Source organism: Tinamus guttatus, unplaced genomic scaffold (genome assembly GCF_059628265.1).
Source record: "Tinamus guttatus ecotype Peru unplaced genomic scaffold, ASM5962826v1 Tinamus_guttatus_pri_ptg001831l, whole genome shotgun sequence".
Classification (NCBI taxonomy): Eukaryota; Metazoa; Chordata; class Aves; order Tinamiformes; family Tinamidae; genus Tinamus; species Tinamus guttatus.
The window spans coordinates 26,269-43,835 of NW_028290365.1; the positions used below are offsets into that span (position 1 = coordinate 26,269).

At 40.5% G+C, this 17,567-nt stretch overlaps 1 protein-coding gene across 1 annotated transcript; it reads right to left on the reverse strand.

Moving 5' to 3' along the window:
• Positions 1-355: 355 nt before the first annotated feature.
• On the reverse strand, positions 356-8,182 carry LOC104570721 (homer protein homolog 1-like). Its single transcript, XM_010217754.2, has 4 exons — positions 8,103-8,182; positions 7,470-7,580; positions 6,439-6,519; positions 356-1,066 (listed from the first exon to the last, which is right to left on the reverse strand). The coding sequence occupies exons 1-4, from the start codon at positions 8,139-8,141 to the stop codon at positions 878-880; spliced, it is 420 nt and encodes a 139-aa protein (XP_010216056.2). The 5' UTR covers positions 8,142-8,182; the 3' UTR covers positions 356-877.
• Between the last annotated feature and the right edge of the window lie 9,385 nt (positions 8,183-17,567).

A 17,567-nucleotide genomic window follows, 5' to 3' on the forward strand; every position in this document is an offset into this window, starting at 1 on the left:
AAATAAATTACTGGCTATTTCTTTTTGTCTGTGCAAGTCAAATTTTACATTTTAATTTTTTTTTCTTAAGGAACTCACCTGCCATCATTGGTTGGCTTCAAAATATATAGTAAAGTGGAAGATAGTATCCCACTGTAATTACATGGAATTTGTATGAAAAAGTAAACCTTACACTGGACAATATTGTAGAACACCAGAGTAAGCTTCATAAAGAAATACATTATCTTCCTCTGTGTGTGTGTGTGTGCATATATATTAAAAAAACAAACAAACAAACAAACAAAGAAAACAATCAAAAAAACATGAAGGAAGAACTTAATACAAGCAGGTATAGTAACTATGTTTCAATTAAAGATGCAACTCTCTCTCACTCCTGGCAAGTATAAATTCGTAATGGCACTGCTTCAGAACAGTGCAAAGTATCCTGAGAAATTATTAGGATTACATCAAAATGCAGGTCTGTCATCACTAAGTTTTTGCACAAAACACAGTAATTAAATATATTAAATAAATAAAACAGCAGATAACTTATAGCGTGTCTAAAACAAAAAGGGGTTGTGACCTGGGACAATGCTAATTCTTCCATCACTAATAATTAGAAAAGGATTGCATTCAATTACTGTTAATATCTCTCAAGTTATTTATGGCCAATAATGTACATGGAGGTAATTTGTAGTTGAAGTTTTTTGTGTGTTTTTTTCTTCAACTAGCTACATGCTGAGTTCTAAATTTTACACTCAAATATGACTCAAATTTAAAACAAGCCCTCTAGAGGAGCATTTCCTAATTTTGTGCAACTTTGATGCAGAGCCCAACACAGCCCTATGAAGAGAGACAGTGCATCTTTAAGCTGATTGGCACTGAAATTCCATTTCCTTTAGCTGCATTCTATTAGCTTGGCCAAGTTATCTCGTAATTCTGTTAGTTCAAATATTTTTCCATCAAGAATTTCTAAAAGTGTCTTCAAGTTATTGCGAAAAGCTTCTTGCTCATTCTGACTTTTCTCCAGACGTTTCTCTAGATCAGACAGCTGTCCTTCCAGGTCTTTGTTTCGAATTTCTACTTCCTTCAGAGAAAATACATAATATGTTAATGTGTTGTCTGTAAACAGAAAGCAGTCTAAGCTTCTGCTGGCATTCATGTGCTACTTCTTTGTCAATTCTGTTTATTAAAAGAATTTGTGATCCTTCAAGGTTTCCACTAAACCAAAATCAGAATTTGAATTTCTGTTAGGATGCAATCTGTACTCTCAGAAGTAACACATTTCTTCCATCTTTCCATTAATTTCCATGAATTCGTCTGAAGAACAGAAACTTTCGGATATGGATAAAACTATTTAGTCAGTGACTTGCTCAAGGGTATAGTCCATATTAAATGGTCTCACAACTCGCAAACATTACTGCTTTATGTGGGAACAAGTACTGCCTTAGTACTGTGTGCCTTTTCACGCTGAAAATTAAGACTGAAATACAAACAAGCTATACGGATCACAAGGTGAAATCAATTGTATCAATTTTAAAAGAGCAAACACTAGCTGAATATATTGTCTCGGTGAGTTAGGTCTTTCAAAGTTCCTCTGCTCTGCAGCACCAGTCTGCAATGTCTGTAATGCAACAGCTGCCGAAGCACCGAGAGCATGTGAATTAAGAGCGAGCTTCTGTACATACAGGCTGTTTTAATGTAACACGCGCAAAGATGAAGTAGCAGCACTCGGAAGGCAGCTGCTGGGATTTGACACTGAGCAAGTTCTGCACTCTTTCATGAGGAAGAGCAGCCCACAATCGCTGTGAGTAACAGCACAGAGCCACTTTGCCTGGCGCCAGCTCGGATGAGGGGGAGAGCTCTGTGCTGGGGCCACTCACAATGCTGGGTTGAGTATGAAAGAGAAGCAAGGCTACAGTTGCTCTAATTTATGTCCCCTCTCTTATGGCAGATTACCAGTATAGCTGGTCTGGAATAGCATACTGTTTTTTGTGTTTGCACTTGTTGTACATTTCTTAACTTCATAATGAATTTTCTAATTTCGATTATGAAAAGCACTTGCAAAGACAGCACAGGGACTGTGCTCTTATACTCATACTTATACTTATATGCCATATACTCTGAGCAGTCATTTTCTTGAGATGTCCATAATAAATTAGTATTTATGTACATTAACATTTTTTTAATCACCACTTACCTTTATAGCAGTCCTTTGTGCCACAAATGACTATTATAAAATTGCATTTGGAGCTCTTAATGGTGCTGCTATGAGCTTTTACAACAACTTGTTTCATCCAGGTGCTAGAGAAGGCTATTTGGCATTCTGTTGCCACTGCTTCCTCCTCTTATAAACAACTCTCCTTTCTGCCCTCCTGCTCTTCTACTGTTATAATTATTTTATTCTTCTGTCTTCCTCAAAATGAATGCACAAATTTACACTGGAGTACATCGCAGGAGACGTCCTGACCCATACAGAATATGTATTGGGGCAGTCTGTATTTGACAAATGTAAAAAGGCAGCTTGGTGCCAAAAGTCAGTTGCCTAAAATGTATTTCCACTTGCAAGGGGTGACATGGCAATGTTGATCTGCTCCTGTACCTCTGGGCAGATGAGCAGTAAGGCGACATGACCAATGCCCTGTGCTGGCTCCCAGTGCCCATCACAGGGGTGTGCTCTGGGGCCCAGCAGGTGGAAAAGGCAGAAAACATCAGGGAATCATAAAAGGGCCGAGAAGCACAACCCTTATGAGCTGTGGAGAGGCTGGGAGCCAGACCTGATTTCCTCCTGCCCATGAATCCTAGTAGAGTCAAGGGTTACATCTAAATTAATCTGGAATACTTAATTTGCTTCTTGTTTAGAAATGGGCTAGTTAAAAATCACTGAGTTTTGATCACTGGTCTTGAGTAGCACAACTGAAAGCAGGAATTGCCTCTTGCTTCCAGGTTCAACAAAAGAAGTACTTTAATTAGTTTAACATGGAATAACATAGCTGTGGATGCATTAAAGGAAACTTATTGAAAAAGAAACAACATAAGTTAAAAAGCATTTACTTCCATAATGAATAATTAGCCCACGGTGGCTATAAGTGACCAATTTTAACTGAGGTGATATCTCCTGCAGGTTCTCCTCCACTGGGCCTACTCTTGCACTTCAAATTGAGTATTATACAAGCCCTAAACTGACTGCACAAAATCGAGATCCACTGTGGCATAATAACTGTAGCAGAGGACAAAAAGGGAAATTTAGGGGAATGTCAGCCCTGTAATAATGAGTCATTCCTTTCTTTGATCACATGTTACTGATTGCTGTTCACCTTCCCTCAGGCTTCCTGCTTCTCCTGTCAGTGCTCCTCTTCTACTCACCAACCTTATATGCCTGGGAGTTCTCCTGGCCACTGTTCTTAACCAAGGGATAATTACTTGCTGTAAGTAGGGAAGCCACTGATAAAAGGGATTATTTTGCAACAAATCCATGGATATGAATGTTTTATTTGGTGACACACACACCATCTTGGTCTGAAGAACAGCACATTGCCCTGTATCTAGCACTGAACATCATCTTTCCCTCCATAAATGCTTTTAAACTTAGGAATTGCTCTGCTTTGAGCCGTTAGGGTAATAGCATCCAAGTTAAAAAAACAAACAAACAAACAAAAAGCTTTATTCTAAATCTAGCAAATTCCTTATCCATATCCAGCATAAGGCTTTTCCTTCTAATTCTCCAATTCTGTTGCTTGTCCCATGTCCTTCCAACTATATGAGCTCCTTTCTTCTGTTTGCATTTCCAGCTTGTGTATGCCTGTAGTAGTTATTCCATAATTAACGACTTACAGGAAGTAGGACTAACTGAAATATGCCAGAAATTTTTGCTCCTAACTTCTGGAAAAGTCCAATTTCTACATTAGATCCTTACACACGTGTATCCCATATTAGTACTAGTGATCGTTGCAATGGCATTACATTACAAGTTCATATCCAGTTCATGCGCAGTCTACTATCACAAGTCATTCTGCTTCAAAATTGTTACTTTTTGATGGGAAGCAATGAAGAGCTGTTCAGGCAATGTATTACGTTACTCCACTTTTGTCATTTCACTTTATTTGCAATTTATCTTGGATAATAATCTACTGACTCTTCTAATACATTCAGTGCCTTTAGAAGGTTTATTTTATGCTGTTTTGTTCAGACTTCTCTGTGGACATCATTTCTTGTATATACATTTCCTGTATATTTTCTTCATTTAGAAGAGATATAAATTAGTAACAAACTTCTTGTTTTTTACGCTGTAATAAGCTCTTGTAAAAATCAGTGCAAGGATAAGAATAAAATATTCAAACTATATGCAACAGCTATGTTTTGGAATCTACCCTGATTCACAGAGAGTCATACTGCTCATGACTCACTGATATGTGCCTTCTCTACACTGCTAATGAAATTCTTAGGTAACAAGGGCCTCAATACTTACCCTTCCCTGTGATAACATACTTCTCACTGGAGTTTACCAATGATGGATTTCTAATTCATTCTCTTATACGAGTGTGTCAGAAATGCAGTACACCTTGATATAATAGTTTCTTTGCATAGTGGTTTTCATACAGGCTGAATTCCAAAATATTTTTAGAGTTACATAATCTATTTTCAAACACAAGAGAGAAAAATAAAGCCTAAGAAAAAAAGAGGAGGATGAATAGATATGGACACTGGAGACAACCACTCTGAAAACAAATGATGAGTCAACTAAGTGAACAGATGTGGGATGGTTTTCTTCCTATAGAAGGAAATGCTACTGCCCAGACATTACAGATAGAGGGGAAAGCAGCTCAGAGAGGGCCGGAATTATCAAAGTAGAAAGAATACAGCAGTAAGCATCAGAAAACTTCCATGCTTGCTCTAAAGCCAGCAACAATTTTTAGAAATGTTGGAACTGGGTAGCTCAGATATATTCAAAATAGTCTTTAAAGAAACACCGTCATAACACACTTCTCACAAATAATTTGACTTAAGAACATGGAAAAATGATTAACTCATTTTGTGCTTATGTGGTTTATTTTGAGGGCTAAAATGAGATTCAAGGAAGTGTGAATTTATAAAATTGATTTAAAATGAAATTTGCATAATAATTTTAAGCTGTGGATTGTCTGATGAAGCTTGTTTTTAGCATGATTTAGGTCAAGCCTTGGAACAAGGCTGGTCATCTTTAAGCACTTTAGATTTTAAATTACTTAATCCCTGAGTTTCCAGCTGTGTCATAACTCTGAAGTTTGAATGCAGTGTTTAAAGTCATCTAAATTTTGGGCCAGAAGGCTGGTGTTTCCCAAGGAAGGCATCTCTGCATTGGCTAGTTAGCCCAGTGACTAAAGGAGAGGGGTTCAGCTGTACTGACTCACAATGTGGAAGGTTGTGTATGCCGTTTCTTGGAGGCTAAGGCATGGAGGCTAAGGCATCTAGCTTTACACACAGTAAAAAACAACCCAGAACAACAAGAAAAACAAAATGATTCTAAGTAATTACAAGAAAATGTCAATTTTGGCTTTTAAAGCCTGTATTACACAAGAACACTTTAACCTTTATCTTATCAGCCTATGTTTAAAAGCTAACTACTGTGCGGAAAATCTCGCTGTCAAGAACTGAATGTCCAAAAGGAGACAGAGGAGTCCTAAAACTTTATTCGAATAAAGGGAGAGTCCACCGGGCATATCCCTGTGGGGTCTCTCAAATTGCTGGGGGACGCAGCCCCCCTTTCATCCTAATTTCCCGACCGAGGGACGCCCTCTCCTTTTCCCCATTGGCCAAGGTACTCAGAAGTTACAGCCTTCCCGGCCCACCTACACCGAACTCCAACCTCCCGCCATCTGTTCCCACCTGAGCTCACCAACTCCTTTGTCCCCCTTGCTGAAGAATGTGGGGGAATTGCCCTATTTCCCTCCTTTGTAAAGGCCCCATCTCGTTGCAGATGGCTCTTTTTGTCCCACTCCCTCATGGCTCTGCTCAGTCTCCCCTCCCTTTGTCCTGCTCTTCAGCCAAACTGTGGAGAAACCCCCTTATTGATGAATACAGAAACTTGAGCATTCCGCTCACTACAGACTCATTCCAACAGGATGATACAATGCCTGACAGTTCAGTGGCACACCAGACCTGTGGGAATGACACTACTGTGAAAATGAGATCCAAGCTCCCCAGAATATGTATTAATGAAGGACACGTGCTAACAAGAGAACATTCTGTGGAATTCTAAATGAGATTGGAGACTTTCCTCAAGAAAAAAATATCACCTTACAACAGGTGGAAATTGTAGTACAAGTACCAGAGGAGCGTCCTGTCACAATGCTTTGCAACACAGTTGAACTTATTTATCTGGCAACATCAGTAAAGAGACTATCAGCTACTCATATGAACTGCTCACTTGTTGATCATTTTTCCCTTCTAACTAAATTAATACAATGCACTATAGCTCACCTGTAACTTCTGGGTCAGAGAATCCCTCTGTGCCTGGAGCTCTCTGGCATTGTCGATTTCTTGTTTCAATCTTCCTATTTCCTGGGGGAGAAGAAAAGATCTCTTGAACAACATCTTAGCTGATACAGATCAGTACAGGGAGCTCCTGCTCACGCTTCTCCTGAGCAAATCATTCCAGCGACACCAAAACAGCTATTGCCTAACATGGCACAGGGAGCTCTGCTCCCCATATTCTTGCATCTCAGTTCTGAAAGAACAATTTCAGGGTGAATAAACAATAAAGATAAGCATTTCATTTGCTATAAAAGTCCAAGACTCACTCCCACACAAAAGATCTGTAATTTTTTTTGGTGGAAAATTAAGGGTGCTCATAATTACAGAAACAATTTTATACTTTAAATTCTATTTTAATCTACCCTTAAGGATCTTTCTCAAGCCAAAAATCCCATTTTCATCTGTGAGCTGCTTATTATGTCACTAGCAATGGGACTGAGCATAAATAAAAATTGTCTGCTTTGACTACTGATTTCTATAAAAGGAGTCTAAAAGAAATGGTATTTTTAATTTAGGAAGCAGAAAGTAACAAGACATAAAAACAACAAACTATATGAAATAATGAATAATGGAAGAGAACTTTGCTTGGCTTATCTTGAAGAGAAAAGAACAAAAACAGCTTATGAAACTAAAAAGCCAAGGAGTATTTTCCCAAAGCAGGGTACGTTTAACTTCTGGAACTTCTTTCCAAAAGATCGCTTTGCATCCTACAACTCAGCATAATTCAAAAGAGCACCAATATTTGCAACATTCACACCCAGATACTAATCTCTTAAGTGTGAGGGAGTCTGGAGAATGCTTTTCATTTTGGGAGGAAATTCTTTACAATTACTGTGTTTCCTGAATCCTCCTCGGAAAGAGCAGCCTAACAGCCTGTGTTGGAGACAAGAAGTAGATACAGACATGCTGCTCATCTGAACAAACATATCAATGCCTGCTGTGATTCAGAAAAGGTAAGAATAAATGTTAGCAAATACCTCTTCTTTTTTCCTCAGTGTAGATTCTAATTCCTGTATTGTCTGGTTTAATTCTTTTTTATGTGTGTGGACTGCATTGGCTTGACTGCTTACACACTCTAGCTCCGTCACCTGTTGAAATAAGGAGAAGCAAGACATACAGGATTCATAGAAATAATTTCAAGGTACTATCACTTCTTTGGATAAATAGCTGCATTTGAAAAAAAAAACATTAATTCTGAGTGACATATATTATTAAATTGGTGAGGATGTTTCTATGAAGTTAGCATAAAATTTCTTAACAAATTGTTTTGCATAAAACGGTTGCTATGACTTCTAATGTTTACTGTAATATCCTTGAAAGAATATACTTAATATGCTGCTGTATAAAAGAACATTGATTAAAAGTTATACTTACTAATTATTGAAAATTTTATAGAAGAAGCTGAATTACCATTTCAGAACCAGCAATGTCTAAATGATTAACCACACATCTGTCAGTCTAACTAACCTCTCCATCTGGCACTTTTTAATGTTGCACTATCTTAATAAACGAAGCCACAATGCTCGCTCGGTTCCTAGCAAGCCGATTAACATTTCACAGCCTCAATTTCTGACTCTGCATCCATAATGTAACAGCAGATACTTAGTTACCAGTGCACAGCTGCCAACTTTTTTCTTGTCTAGTTCCATATCTCTTAGTCACAAAGCCAACAGCTAATGGCACAATTTGGACTTGTACAGTTCCTCTTTATTAGCAGGCAGCACACTATCTTCATCTGCCCTTCGAGAAGATAACATACCTGGCAGTGGTATGCTCTTTTATTTTTTATGTCTTTTATTTTTTAACTGAAGAGATGTTAATATGTCTGCTATTCACAGATAAATGGTCATAAAAAATAGCTTGTGCACCAGTGAAATACAATTCATGCAGCAAAAGCTTATGTAGAAAAATCTTTGTTCACGTACCTCTCCAACTATAGATCAAAATATTAGAGTATTTTGACACTGCAGGTCTGCATGAATGTCGGCACTAAAAGTCTTGTTTAATAACAAACTGTCAAACCAGTAAGAATACTACTATTTTAAAAAAATACCTCCTTTTTCCCCCCAGAATATATGTGCCTGTCAATCTCAGCAGCATCTGTCTACAGAAATTAACAAATCTGACCCAAAACTTTTTTGAACAAAGTATATCATTGTGCTACCCAGTTCTGCAACCAAAAAGCCTTTAGGTCTTCATTTAGAGAAGGAGCCCCTAGGCGTACATACAGCAGGTATCCTCTGTGGCAATTTTCTTTCTTAGAGGACAACGACCATCTTGAGGAATGAAGGTTGGTGCCCTCCAGTACTGATGTCATGCAGCTAGGGAAGCCACTGTGATGACAGTGATTTCAGACTCCAACATTTTTGCAAGCTCCAAAGGGAGATTATTGTGTGTAGAGAGAATTGAGGGAATGACAAGATGAAATACGAGAAAATGAAAACAAAATCCCTACCAGCTTCTCCTTGCTGAGATATGGGGTATAAACCTCCCCACTGTAATGGCCATGACTAGTCTGATTTCTTCTACTGGAAAACTGTGATTAGACACTTTTGCTCATTAGGTTTACAAACTAAGATTACAGTAAATTCTCGGGAGGGATAAAGAGAATAATTTGCTACAAAACCCCTCAACTACCTTATTTGCTTGGAATTGTCCCAAAAGGAACAATATCTGTGCTCACAGAAAAAAGTAATAGCAGTTAGTTAAGTTTTATATGACACTGAACATCCTTGTTACCTAGTTCAGGATCTCAGATCATTCTCTCAATTTGTTTAAACTAAACACATACACACAATTTAGATTTTGTGACTGATACCAATAGAAATATTTCACTGCTGTAATTACACAAATACAAACAAGCAGAATTGCACTACCCAGACTGGGATAAATCTATGGCTAAACAGTGTCTGAACCAACATCCAGACACAACCGGAATCAGAGAATTGCTGAATAATTTAGCTTGGAAGGGAGGGATTTAGCCTGGAGGTCACCTGGTCCAATCCACTGCTCAAAGTGGGGTCAAATTTGAAGCCACAGTCCTTTACCTTCTTCCAGAGGTGCCACGCACACATGCACACCCCTACATCCTGTCCTGGGCATATGGTGCCTTATAGAGAGCTCTAGCTCATTCCTAAGCTTTACTGGAGCTCTCAAATTGGGTTCTCACCCACCTGCATCTCTTCTTGAGATTGACCTGTTAAACCTTTTCAACCTCTTCTGCTGAAATGAGTCTAAAGTTAAAGGCAGAAGCCTCTGTGAATCCAGACTTAGTGTTGGAAAACGAGGTTCAAGCCTTCTTCTACCTGTTAAGACAGACAGACTGGAAAAGCAAGCAAGCTAACTCCTGGTACCCCCAAGTAATTCTGACTTGGAGACACACAAGTAATTCTGACTTGGTTAATTTCTTGGTTCAATATGTGGCACATAGCATGTTGGTCTTAGCAGGCACTGGCAGAGTGAATGCTCCTTTACACAAAGTGGAGTAACCTCAGCAGGACAGACAGTGAAAACCTAGTTCTTCAAACAACCACCTCTGTCCTTGGGTCTAGACTCTGATCTGTGACAAAGGACGAGCTTGGACCTCACCACTCTCTGTGGTGTTTTCCTCCGGGCTGGTTCACACAGCAAGGACGCGTGTGCACCAACAGCGGGGGGGGGGGGGGGGGGGCAGCACCCTCTGTTGGAAGGGCCTTTAATTATCCCCGGTTAAACAGGCTGCCAAGTCTTACACTGTTTTCCCCAGGCAGACAGCCACCTCTCACTGCTTATGAAAGAAAATAATGTGCTGTTCAACTATTTTGTTCCCTGTTCATTGAAAAATCAGTAGCTTAAAAGAAAAAAGAAATCAATTAAAACCAAGTTTACTTTAACCACAGTCTTATTTAAATGCCCATTCCTACAGAGTCTCCAAAAGATTTCAAATATCTTCATCATGTTCTCTTCCTGAATGTATCTATAAAAAAGAAAAATGTATTGTGACCCTTTCAAAAAATCTGTGCACTAAAATGGGCTAGAAAATGATGCAACATAAAGAATGTGCAATTGAAAACAGAAGTAACAAAAGATAAAGCTCTAGGCAAAAATCTGGATTGCTTTTACTTGCTCCATTTACTTTGTTTCAAATTGAACTTATTATTCTCATGACTAGTGGTCCAAAAATCATTAAAAATAATTGTTTATGTGTTACACACAGGAGGGGGCATAAAAGGAAGCTAAAATGCTTTAGTTGACCCTCCCACCTGCTGTTTTCTGGGGCATCTTCTCATTCATTTTTTCATGTTGAAGAGAAAGGCTCCATCAATCATTCAAGCATTTGCACAGCAACAGTAAGGAAAATAACTGTGATTAAGCCTTGTTTCCAGTACAGAACTCGGACTGAAAAAAGAGTCTTTGAACAATAACTGATTGCAAAGATTAAAAAAGGTGGTTGTTTTGTGCTATTATAAGACCGCACTGACTTGCATATCCAAAATACTCAATACTGTGCCTTCATATTTGAGGGGGGGAAAAAAAGTTCATTCTGCTTCTACTTCTGGGTTTTTGTTTTTTCATTTTGTATTTAGTATCCAAGGATGGATTGCATGAAAGGAAAGAAAGTCTGAAAAGGTTTTTCAGTAACTATTAAATGAGATAAATCTTCCAGTATATGGCCATTATTATGTTTAACTGCATACTTCAGTGAGAAACCTGTCAGCCAAAACAGGACAGCAAGCCAACTTGTTCTGGCAAAGCCTAAAACCTTCTCAGTTGTGGCCATACCAGAAATTATGGAATTTTTCATCTGAGGCCAGCAGCCTTTAAATATAGGGGAAGGCCAGGGATAGGTTTTCACTGCAGCGTGCAGCTAGCATATGCTGAGCTGCTAAGACTGGAGGAGGAGGGAGGCTTTGGGCCATGTAATAGAACTTGAAAGAAAAACAGCTTTGATATGAGTTTAAGACAGGGACGGTCCAATTGTTTCAGAATACTGAAGAATCCCTCAAAGAAAACAAACCAAATCAAAACACAAAGAAAGAAAGGGAAGAAATTGTATTGAATCCCTGCACAAATGACTGCTCAAAAACGGAAGAGTTTGGTTAGACAAAGGCAAAGAAATGGGAAGGACAGACTATCAGGAGCGGCCTCCCTCCCAGCACAATGACTGCCTGAATGAATCTGAGCTATTTTTGCTGCAGGCCATTTCATTTTCTCAAACCATTTTCTTGAGACCAATGTATGCACTTCTGGTCTCAAACAGTAATATGTTTTATTTGGTACCTTAAATTCAGTAACAAAACATGATAAATTTCTTCCTAAACTTCATACAGAAAACTATCACAGAAATGCAAAGAAAGAAAGGTTAAACTCTATTTTCAGCAGAGCTTTGACCTCACCTTATGCTGTTAACTTGTTCTCGGCCTAAAGATAGATTTACCTCTGTATCTATTGTAGAACACAGTATCAGGAGTCCACTGATCCAGGCTACAGTACAGAATAGACAGAGCGCTCATGTGAAAGACTGAACATATATATTAATTATGTGCTTCTAGCTAGTTCAGTTACATCCGTAAATGTATCCAAACTATGACTGCAATAAAAATATAATAAAAATATTGCATCAGTAATTCAAAAAGTACCCCCTACAAGCCTTTTGCTTTCTACAATGAGAAGAGAAATGATGTTGCTTGGCTCAGCAAATCTAGCAAAAACAGCATAAAGCCTTTGTGATTTATGTAGAAGCTTCTCAGCTCTTCATAGTGTGCGGAAAATCTCGCTGTCAAGAACTGAATGTCTAAAAGGAGACAGAGGAGTCCTAAAACTTTATTCAAATAAAGGGAGAGTACACCGGGCATATCCCTGTGGGGTCTCTCAAATTGCTGGGGGACGCAGCTCCCCTTTTATCCTAATTTCCCGACCGAGGGACGCCCTCTCCTTTTCCCCATTGGCCAAGGTACTCAGAAGTTACAGCCTTCCCGGCCCGCCTACACCGAACTCCGGCCTCCCGCCATCTGTTCTCACCTGAGCTCCCCAACTCCTTTGTCCCCCTTGCTAAAGAATGTGGGGGAATTGCCCTATTTCCCTCCTTTGTAAAGGCCCCCATCTCGTTGCAGATGGCTCTTTTTGTCCCACTTGGCTCATGGCTCCACTCAGTCTCCCCTCCCTTTGTCCTGCTCTTCAGCCAAACTGTGGAGAAACCCCCTTATTGATGAATACAGAAACTTGAGCATTCCGCTCAATCCCTCCTCTTTACCCCCCCGCCCCCTCCTTTGGACAATATTTGTTTTTACAAACTAGGTTATTAACTAAAAACCTGCATTCAGTATGTCTAGTACCCATAGGTAGTCTTCATATCCTCCTGGACTCCCACAGACCCAGCAACCCAGCACTTATTTTCCAGACCCACTCCCAGCCTGCGGTACAGATCTACGGAGAGTTAGCTGGGGCTTTCCATCCTCTTCCTTCAACTGAGAAGTCCAGACTTCTGGAGTCTTGGAAATCTTAACTCTGGTATGATGAGTCCATCCATGCTCAGCTGTCTTGATTGATGTTTCTGTGGTTAGTAATACCTGATAAGGTCCTCGCCACTTTGCTAGCAGTGGTGCTTCTTTCCATTCTTTGACCAAGACCCAATCCCCTGGTTGGATATCATGGACTGCAAAATCCAAGGGGAGGGTCTGTGCGAGCTGGGCTTCCTGTCGGAGAGACTTCACAAGAGAATGTATTCTGGCCACATATTGCTTTAAATATATATATATCACTTATCTCCACCTCCTTGCCAGGTTGGGTGTTAGCAGGATAGGGAATCCCAAACATTATTTCAAAGGGGGACAGCTGAATGTCTCCCCTTGGTTTTGCTTTTATTCTTGTTAAAGCTAATGGTAGAAGTTGTGTCCACGGCATCTTAGTTTCTAACACCAATTTTAAAAGATGCTTTTTAATGTTCCCATTCATCCTTTCCACTCTACCAGAACTCTGAGGATGCCAAGGGGTATGCAAGTCCCATTGAATCCCCAGGGCAGTCATGACACCTTGAAGGACCTTTCCTGTAAAATGAGTGACTGTCTGAATCTATTGCCTCTACCAAACCATATCTTGGAATTATTTGTTCTAAGAACACCTTAATTACAGATCCAGTTGTTGTTGAGGCAGTTGGAAATGCCTCGGGCCATCCTGTCAACTGACATACTATTACCAGAAGATACTCAAGTCTCCCTACACGGGGCATCTCAGTAAAGTCTGCTTGGTGTCGTTGGAATGGGCGTACAGCCCAGGGTCGTCCTCCCCTTGCAACTTCTCTTGCGGCTCGGCCGTTGGCCTTAGCACAAATCAGACAGCCCTCAATGGCCTGTTTTGCCAGAACAAAAAGACCATGGGCAGCATAGGTTTTAAGGAAGGCTTCCGCCAGCTGTCTACAGCCCCAATGGCTTCCTTCGTGAAGCTCTTTCAGTATTTGTAGGGCTAGGGTTTGGGCACCCATTGTTTGCCCTCCTTTGTAAACCAGTCATGTCCTTTTTCTTTTGCTCCACTATTTTTAATTATTTCTAATTCTTCTGGTGGAAAAGACATCTTCTCTGGTAATGGCTGGACTACCGGTAGGAGAGGGAGGATCTTAGATACTTCTGGTAGGAGTGCTGCTTTTTGAGCTTCCTCATCAGCCAATCGATTGCCTACCTCCTGCTCTGAGTGTCCTGTCTGATGTCCCCTGATATGAATTATTGAGACCTTTTTGGGGAGGTTCACCACCTCCAGCAGGCGAGCAATCGGATCCTTATGCACCAATGCCTTTCCTCGGCAAGTTAATAAACCTCTTTCTTCCCACAGTTTTCCAAACATATGTGCCACACCATATGAATATTTAGAATCTGTAAAGATATTCAATAGTTTGCCTTGATATAATTCACAGGCTCTTATTAGAGAATACAATTCTGCAGTTTGGGCTGACCAGGTAGACAGCAGCTTTCCTCCTAGCAGCTCCCTTCCCTTAATAATAGCATATCCTGTAGCCCGTTTCCCTTCTATTACTCTTGAAGATCCATCAATAAACACATTGTCCCCATCTGGCCAAGGAATCTCTCTCAAATCTCCCCTAAAATAAGCCCCTCCTCCCCTTAGCCACTGGGTCTAACATTTTAGAAAAATAAGCTATTGGTATTCGCATGCCTCCATGCTTTTGCACTAAAATTCCCTTGCCACGGCTCTGTTTGACATCCACATATAATTCAAATTCTTTCTCTGTGTCCAGAAGAGCTAAGGCCGGAGCCTTGGTCAATTTATCTTTTAATTTTCTAAAGCTCTGTTCTCCTTCTCATGTCCATACCACAACATTGGGGCTGTTTTGGGTTAAACCTCCAGCCAAAATATGCCCCAAATATATATATAATATACATATATATATATATTTATATATATATATATATATATATTTTTCCCCCGACACCCTAAACCCTTTTTGGAACAAAAAATTGAGTAACTTCACAGCAGTTGCCTTCACTACCCTCTGTTGTTCACCTGATAGGGGCAAGTCATACTGCAATAACCTGGCTCCTGGGGGTGGGATAAATTCCTTCAGTATTTTCTGCAAGGCTTGTCCAAATAGGACCAGGGCCTTGGTGTATCCTTTCAGGAGGACTGTCCATGTCAATTGCTGTTTTATTATTTTTCCTGGAACTGCCCACACTTCTGAGTTCACTTCAGCCTAGCTTTATCAGACACTTTGCACAAAGTTACAGTAGTGCTAACTTCTTTATCATCCCCCACAATATCAATTGACATTCCCAATCCAGCCATCAACTCCAACCCCTCAGCAGATTGCCTCTCTCTCTTTTGTTACATAAGATTCCTCTAGATGTTGCCCTTAACCGTATTGACACACATTCTTTCTCAATGAGACCCTTCTCAGCATCACTAAGATACAGGCACAAAACCTGACAAAGACTAGGATCGTCGTCCGACCCTACAGGGGGCCACCTAAATCCCCCTGGTAACTTATATTCTGGCCAAACAAAACAACAATATTTTATCATTAGTTCTTTGGTTATTTTCGGGGGAATGCACAAGTTATCCCAAACCCTCAAAATCTTCCCAAAGAACTATATGGGGATAAGTCGAGGTCATCATTCCTTTTCCCAGCACCCTCTTTTGGCTTCCCTTTGCTGCCCTCCCTGGCTGTCCATATCGGGGTCGTCACCCCTTTTGTTCCCCACTGTCCCATAGTACTCACCAGTGAGATTTCAATGGTCCTTTCCGTCAAACCTGGTCCTTTCCGTCGGACTTTAGCGCTACCCGGAGGTCCTTTCCTTCAGACCTAGTCCTTTCCGTCAGACCTAGTCCCTTCCGTCAGACCCCTTGAGGACCCCCTCCCGGTCCTACCTGCGGATCCCCCTGATCCGCTTCTCGTCTGTCTCCGGACAGTCTCGGGAACCCAATCAGTCGTCCGGTGCAGGCTGCCGTCAAAGGGAGTCGATCACCAAAAGCTATGGTGAGGCGCGCCGTCGACTCCAATCGCCGTCTGCCGTTCCCGGAAGGTGGAAGGATCCCGGACGAGCCCCCAATTGTGCGGAAAATCTCGCTGTCAAGAACTGAATGTCCAAAAAGGAGACAGAGGAGTCCTAAAACTTTATTCGAATAAAGGGAAGGTCCACCGGGCATATCCCTGTGGGGTCTCTCAAATTGCTGGGGGACGCAGCCCCCCTTTAATCCTAATTTCCCGACCGAGGGACGCCCTCTCCTTTTCCCCATTGGCCAAGGTACTCAGAAGTTACAGCCTTCCCGGCCCGCCTACACCGAACTCCGGCCTCCCGCCATCTGTTCTCACCTGAGCTCACCAACTCCTTTGTCCCCCTTGCTGAAGAATGTGGGGGAATTGCCCTATTTCCCTCCTTTGTAAAGGCCCTCATCTCCTTGCAGATGGCTCTTTTTGTCCCACTCCCTCATGGCTCTGCTCACTCTCCCCTCCCTTTGTCCTGCTCTTCAGCCAAACTGTGGAGAAATCCCCTTATTGATGAATACAGAAACTTGAGCATTCCGCTCAATAGTGGATTTTGAGGACACAAGACAGCATGCCAAAAAAGCTAATCAAAAAAATAATACCAGTATAGCTTTAAAAAAAAATTCTAGAAAGATTTTTGGTGCTAAGAAATGTGAAAATGCAGGAAACAAGGAAAATTGCTTTTCAAGGTTGCTGCTGAAGGAACAAAAAAGTGTACTACAGTATTATTCATATACATCATTTCTGACAGCAAATTAAATATTGTGGTTTTCCAAGATTTACCCATAGATAAATTATAACCTGAGGGTAGGGGCAAGTTTTGTGCATTACCAATCATCTTTTGAATTGAGAAAACAATTAAAAGATTTTGCTGAAAATGACACATTTTCCTCTGTGGGCACTGATGCCTCAAACCATGGGAATATCAAAATGTTTTCCATAGTTATTCATTACTACAGAGATGAAAGATGAATAATCCATCATCTGCCTGATTTCTGTGAAGGAAACAATGAAATTGCAGTAGGAATACTTGAAAAAATATGAAGTACATTAAAAGCAATGGTTCAAGCTTCTGCCATGCATGATTACATGCAACTGATAATGCCAATATTAATTCTAGAGGACATCTCGGTTTTTGGTCTACAATCTAATTAGAAATATTTTTTCTAGCTATTTGATCAACTTATAAAATACATGCAAAAGTGAATATGATATAGATATGCCACCCTTTTGTGGGAGGATATCTAAGTAACAGAGGCTTCCCGATAGAAGACGGATATGATGAGCCGGACTAGGACCAAGGCAAAAAGATCGTGGGAAAGTCACCAGCTGGAAGAACACAGAAGTAGGAGAGGAAGAACCTGTAAACAAGCTTATCAGTGCAGGCCAATCATGTAAACGTGTGCCCCGATATCTACAGCCAACCTAGTACGGTAGAAGACACGTGGACAGTAGTATGCAACCAATCGCAATGTAAGCATACGCGTGGCTAGATGACTTAACAGAAATGTAGTAGATAAACAGAGTGCTGTAATGCAGAATAAAGCAATTTCTGTTAGACTCATATTGAAGCCTTCAGGAGTCGTGTCTGGCCTCCCACAGATGG

Excerpts from the sequence above, each read along its gene's own strand:
- LOC104570721 (XM_010217754.2), bottom strand. The coding sequence starts at position 8,141 with ATGGAACTAGACAAGAAAAAAGTTGGCAGCTGTGCACTG. Across the intron at positions 7,581-8,102 it reads AAGTTGGCAGCTGTGCACTG|GTGACGGAGCTAGAGTGTGT; the intron begins GTAACTAAGTAT and ends TTATTTCAACAG. Across the intron at positions 6,520-7,469 it reads CACTGAGGAAAAAAGAAGAG|GAAATAGGAAGATTGAAACA; the intron begins GTATTTGCTAAC and ends CTTCTCCCCCAG.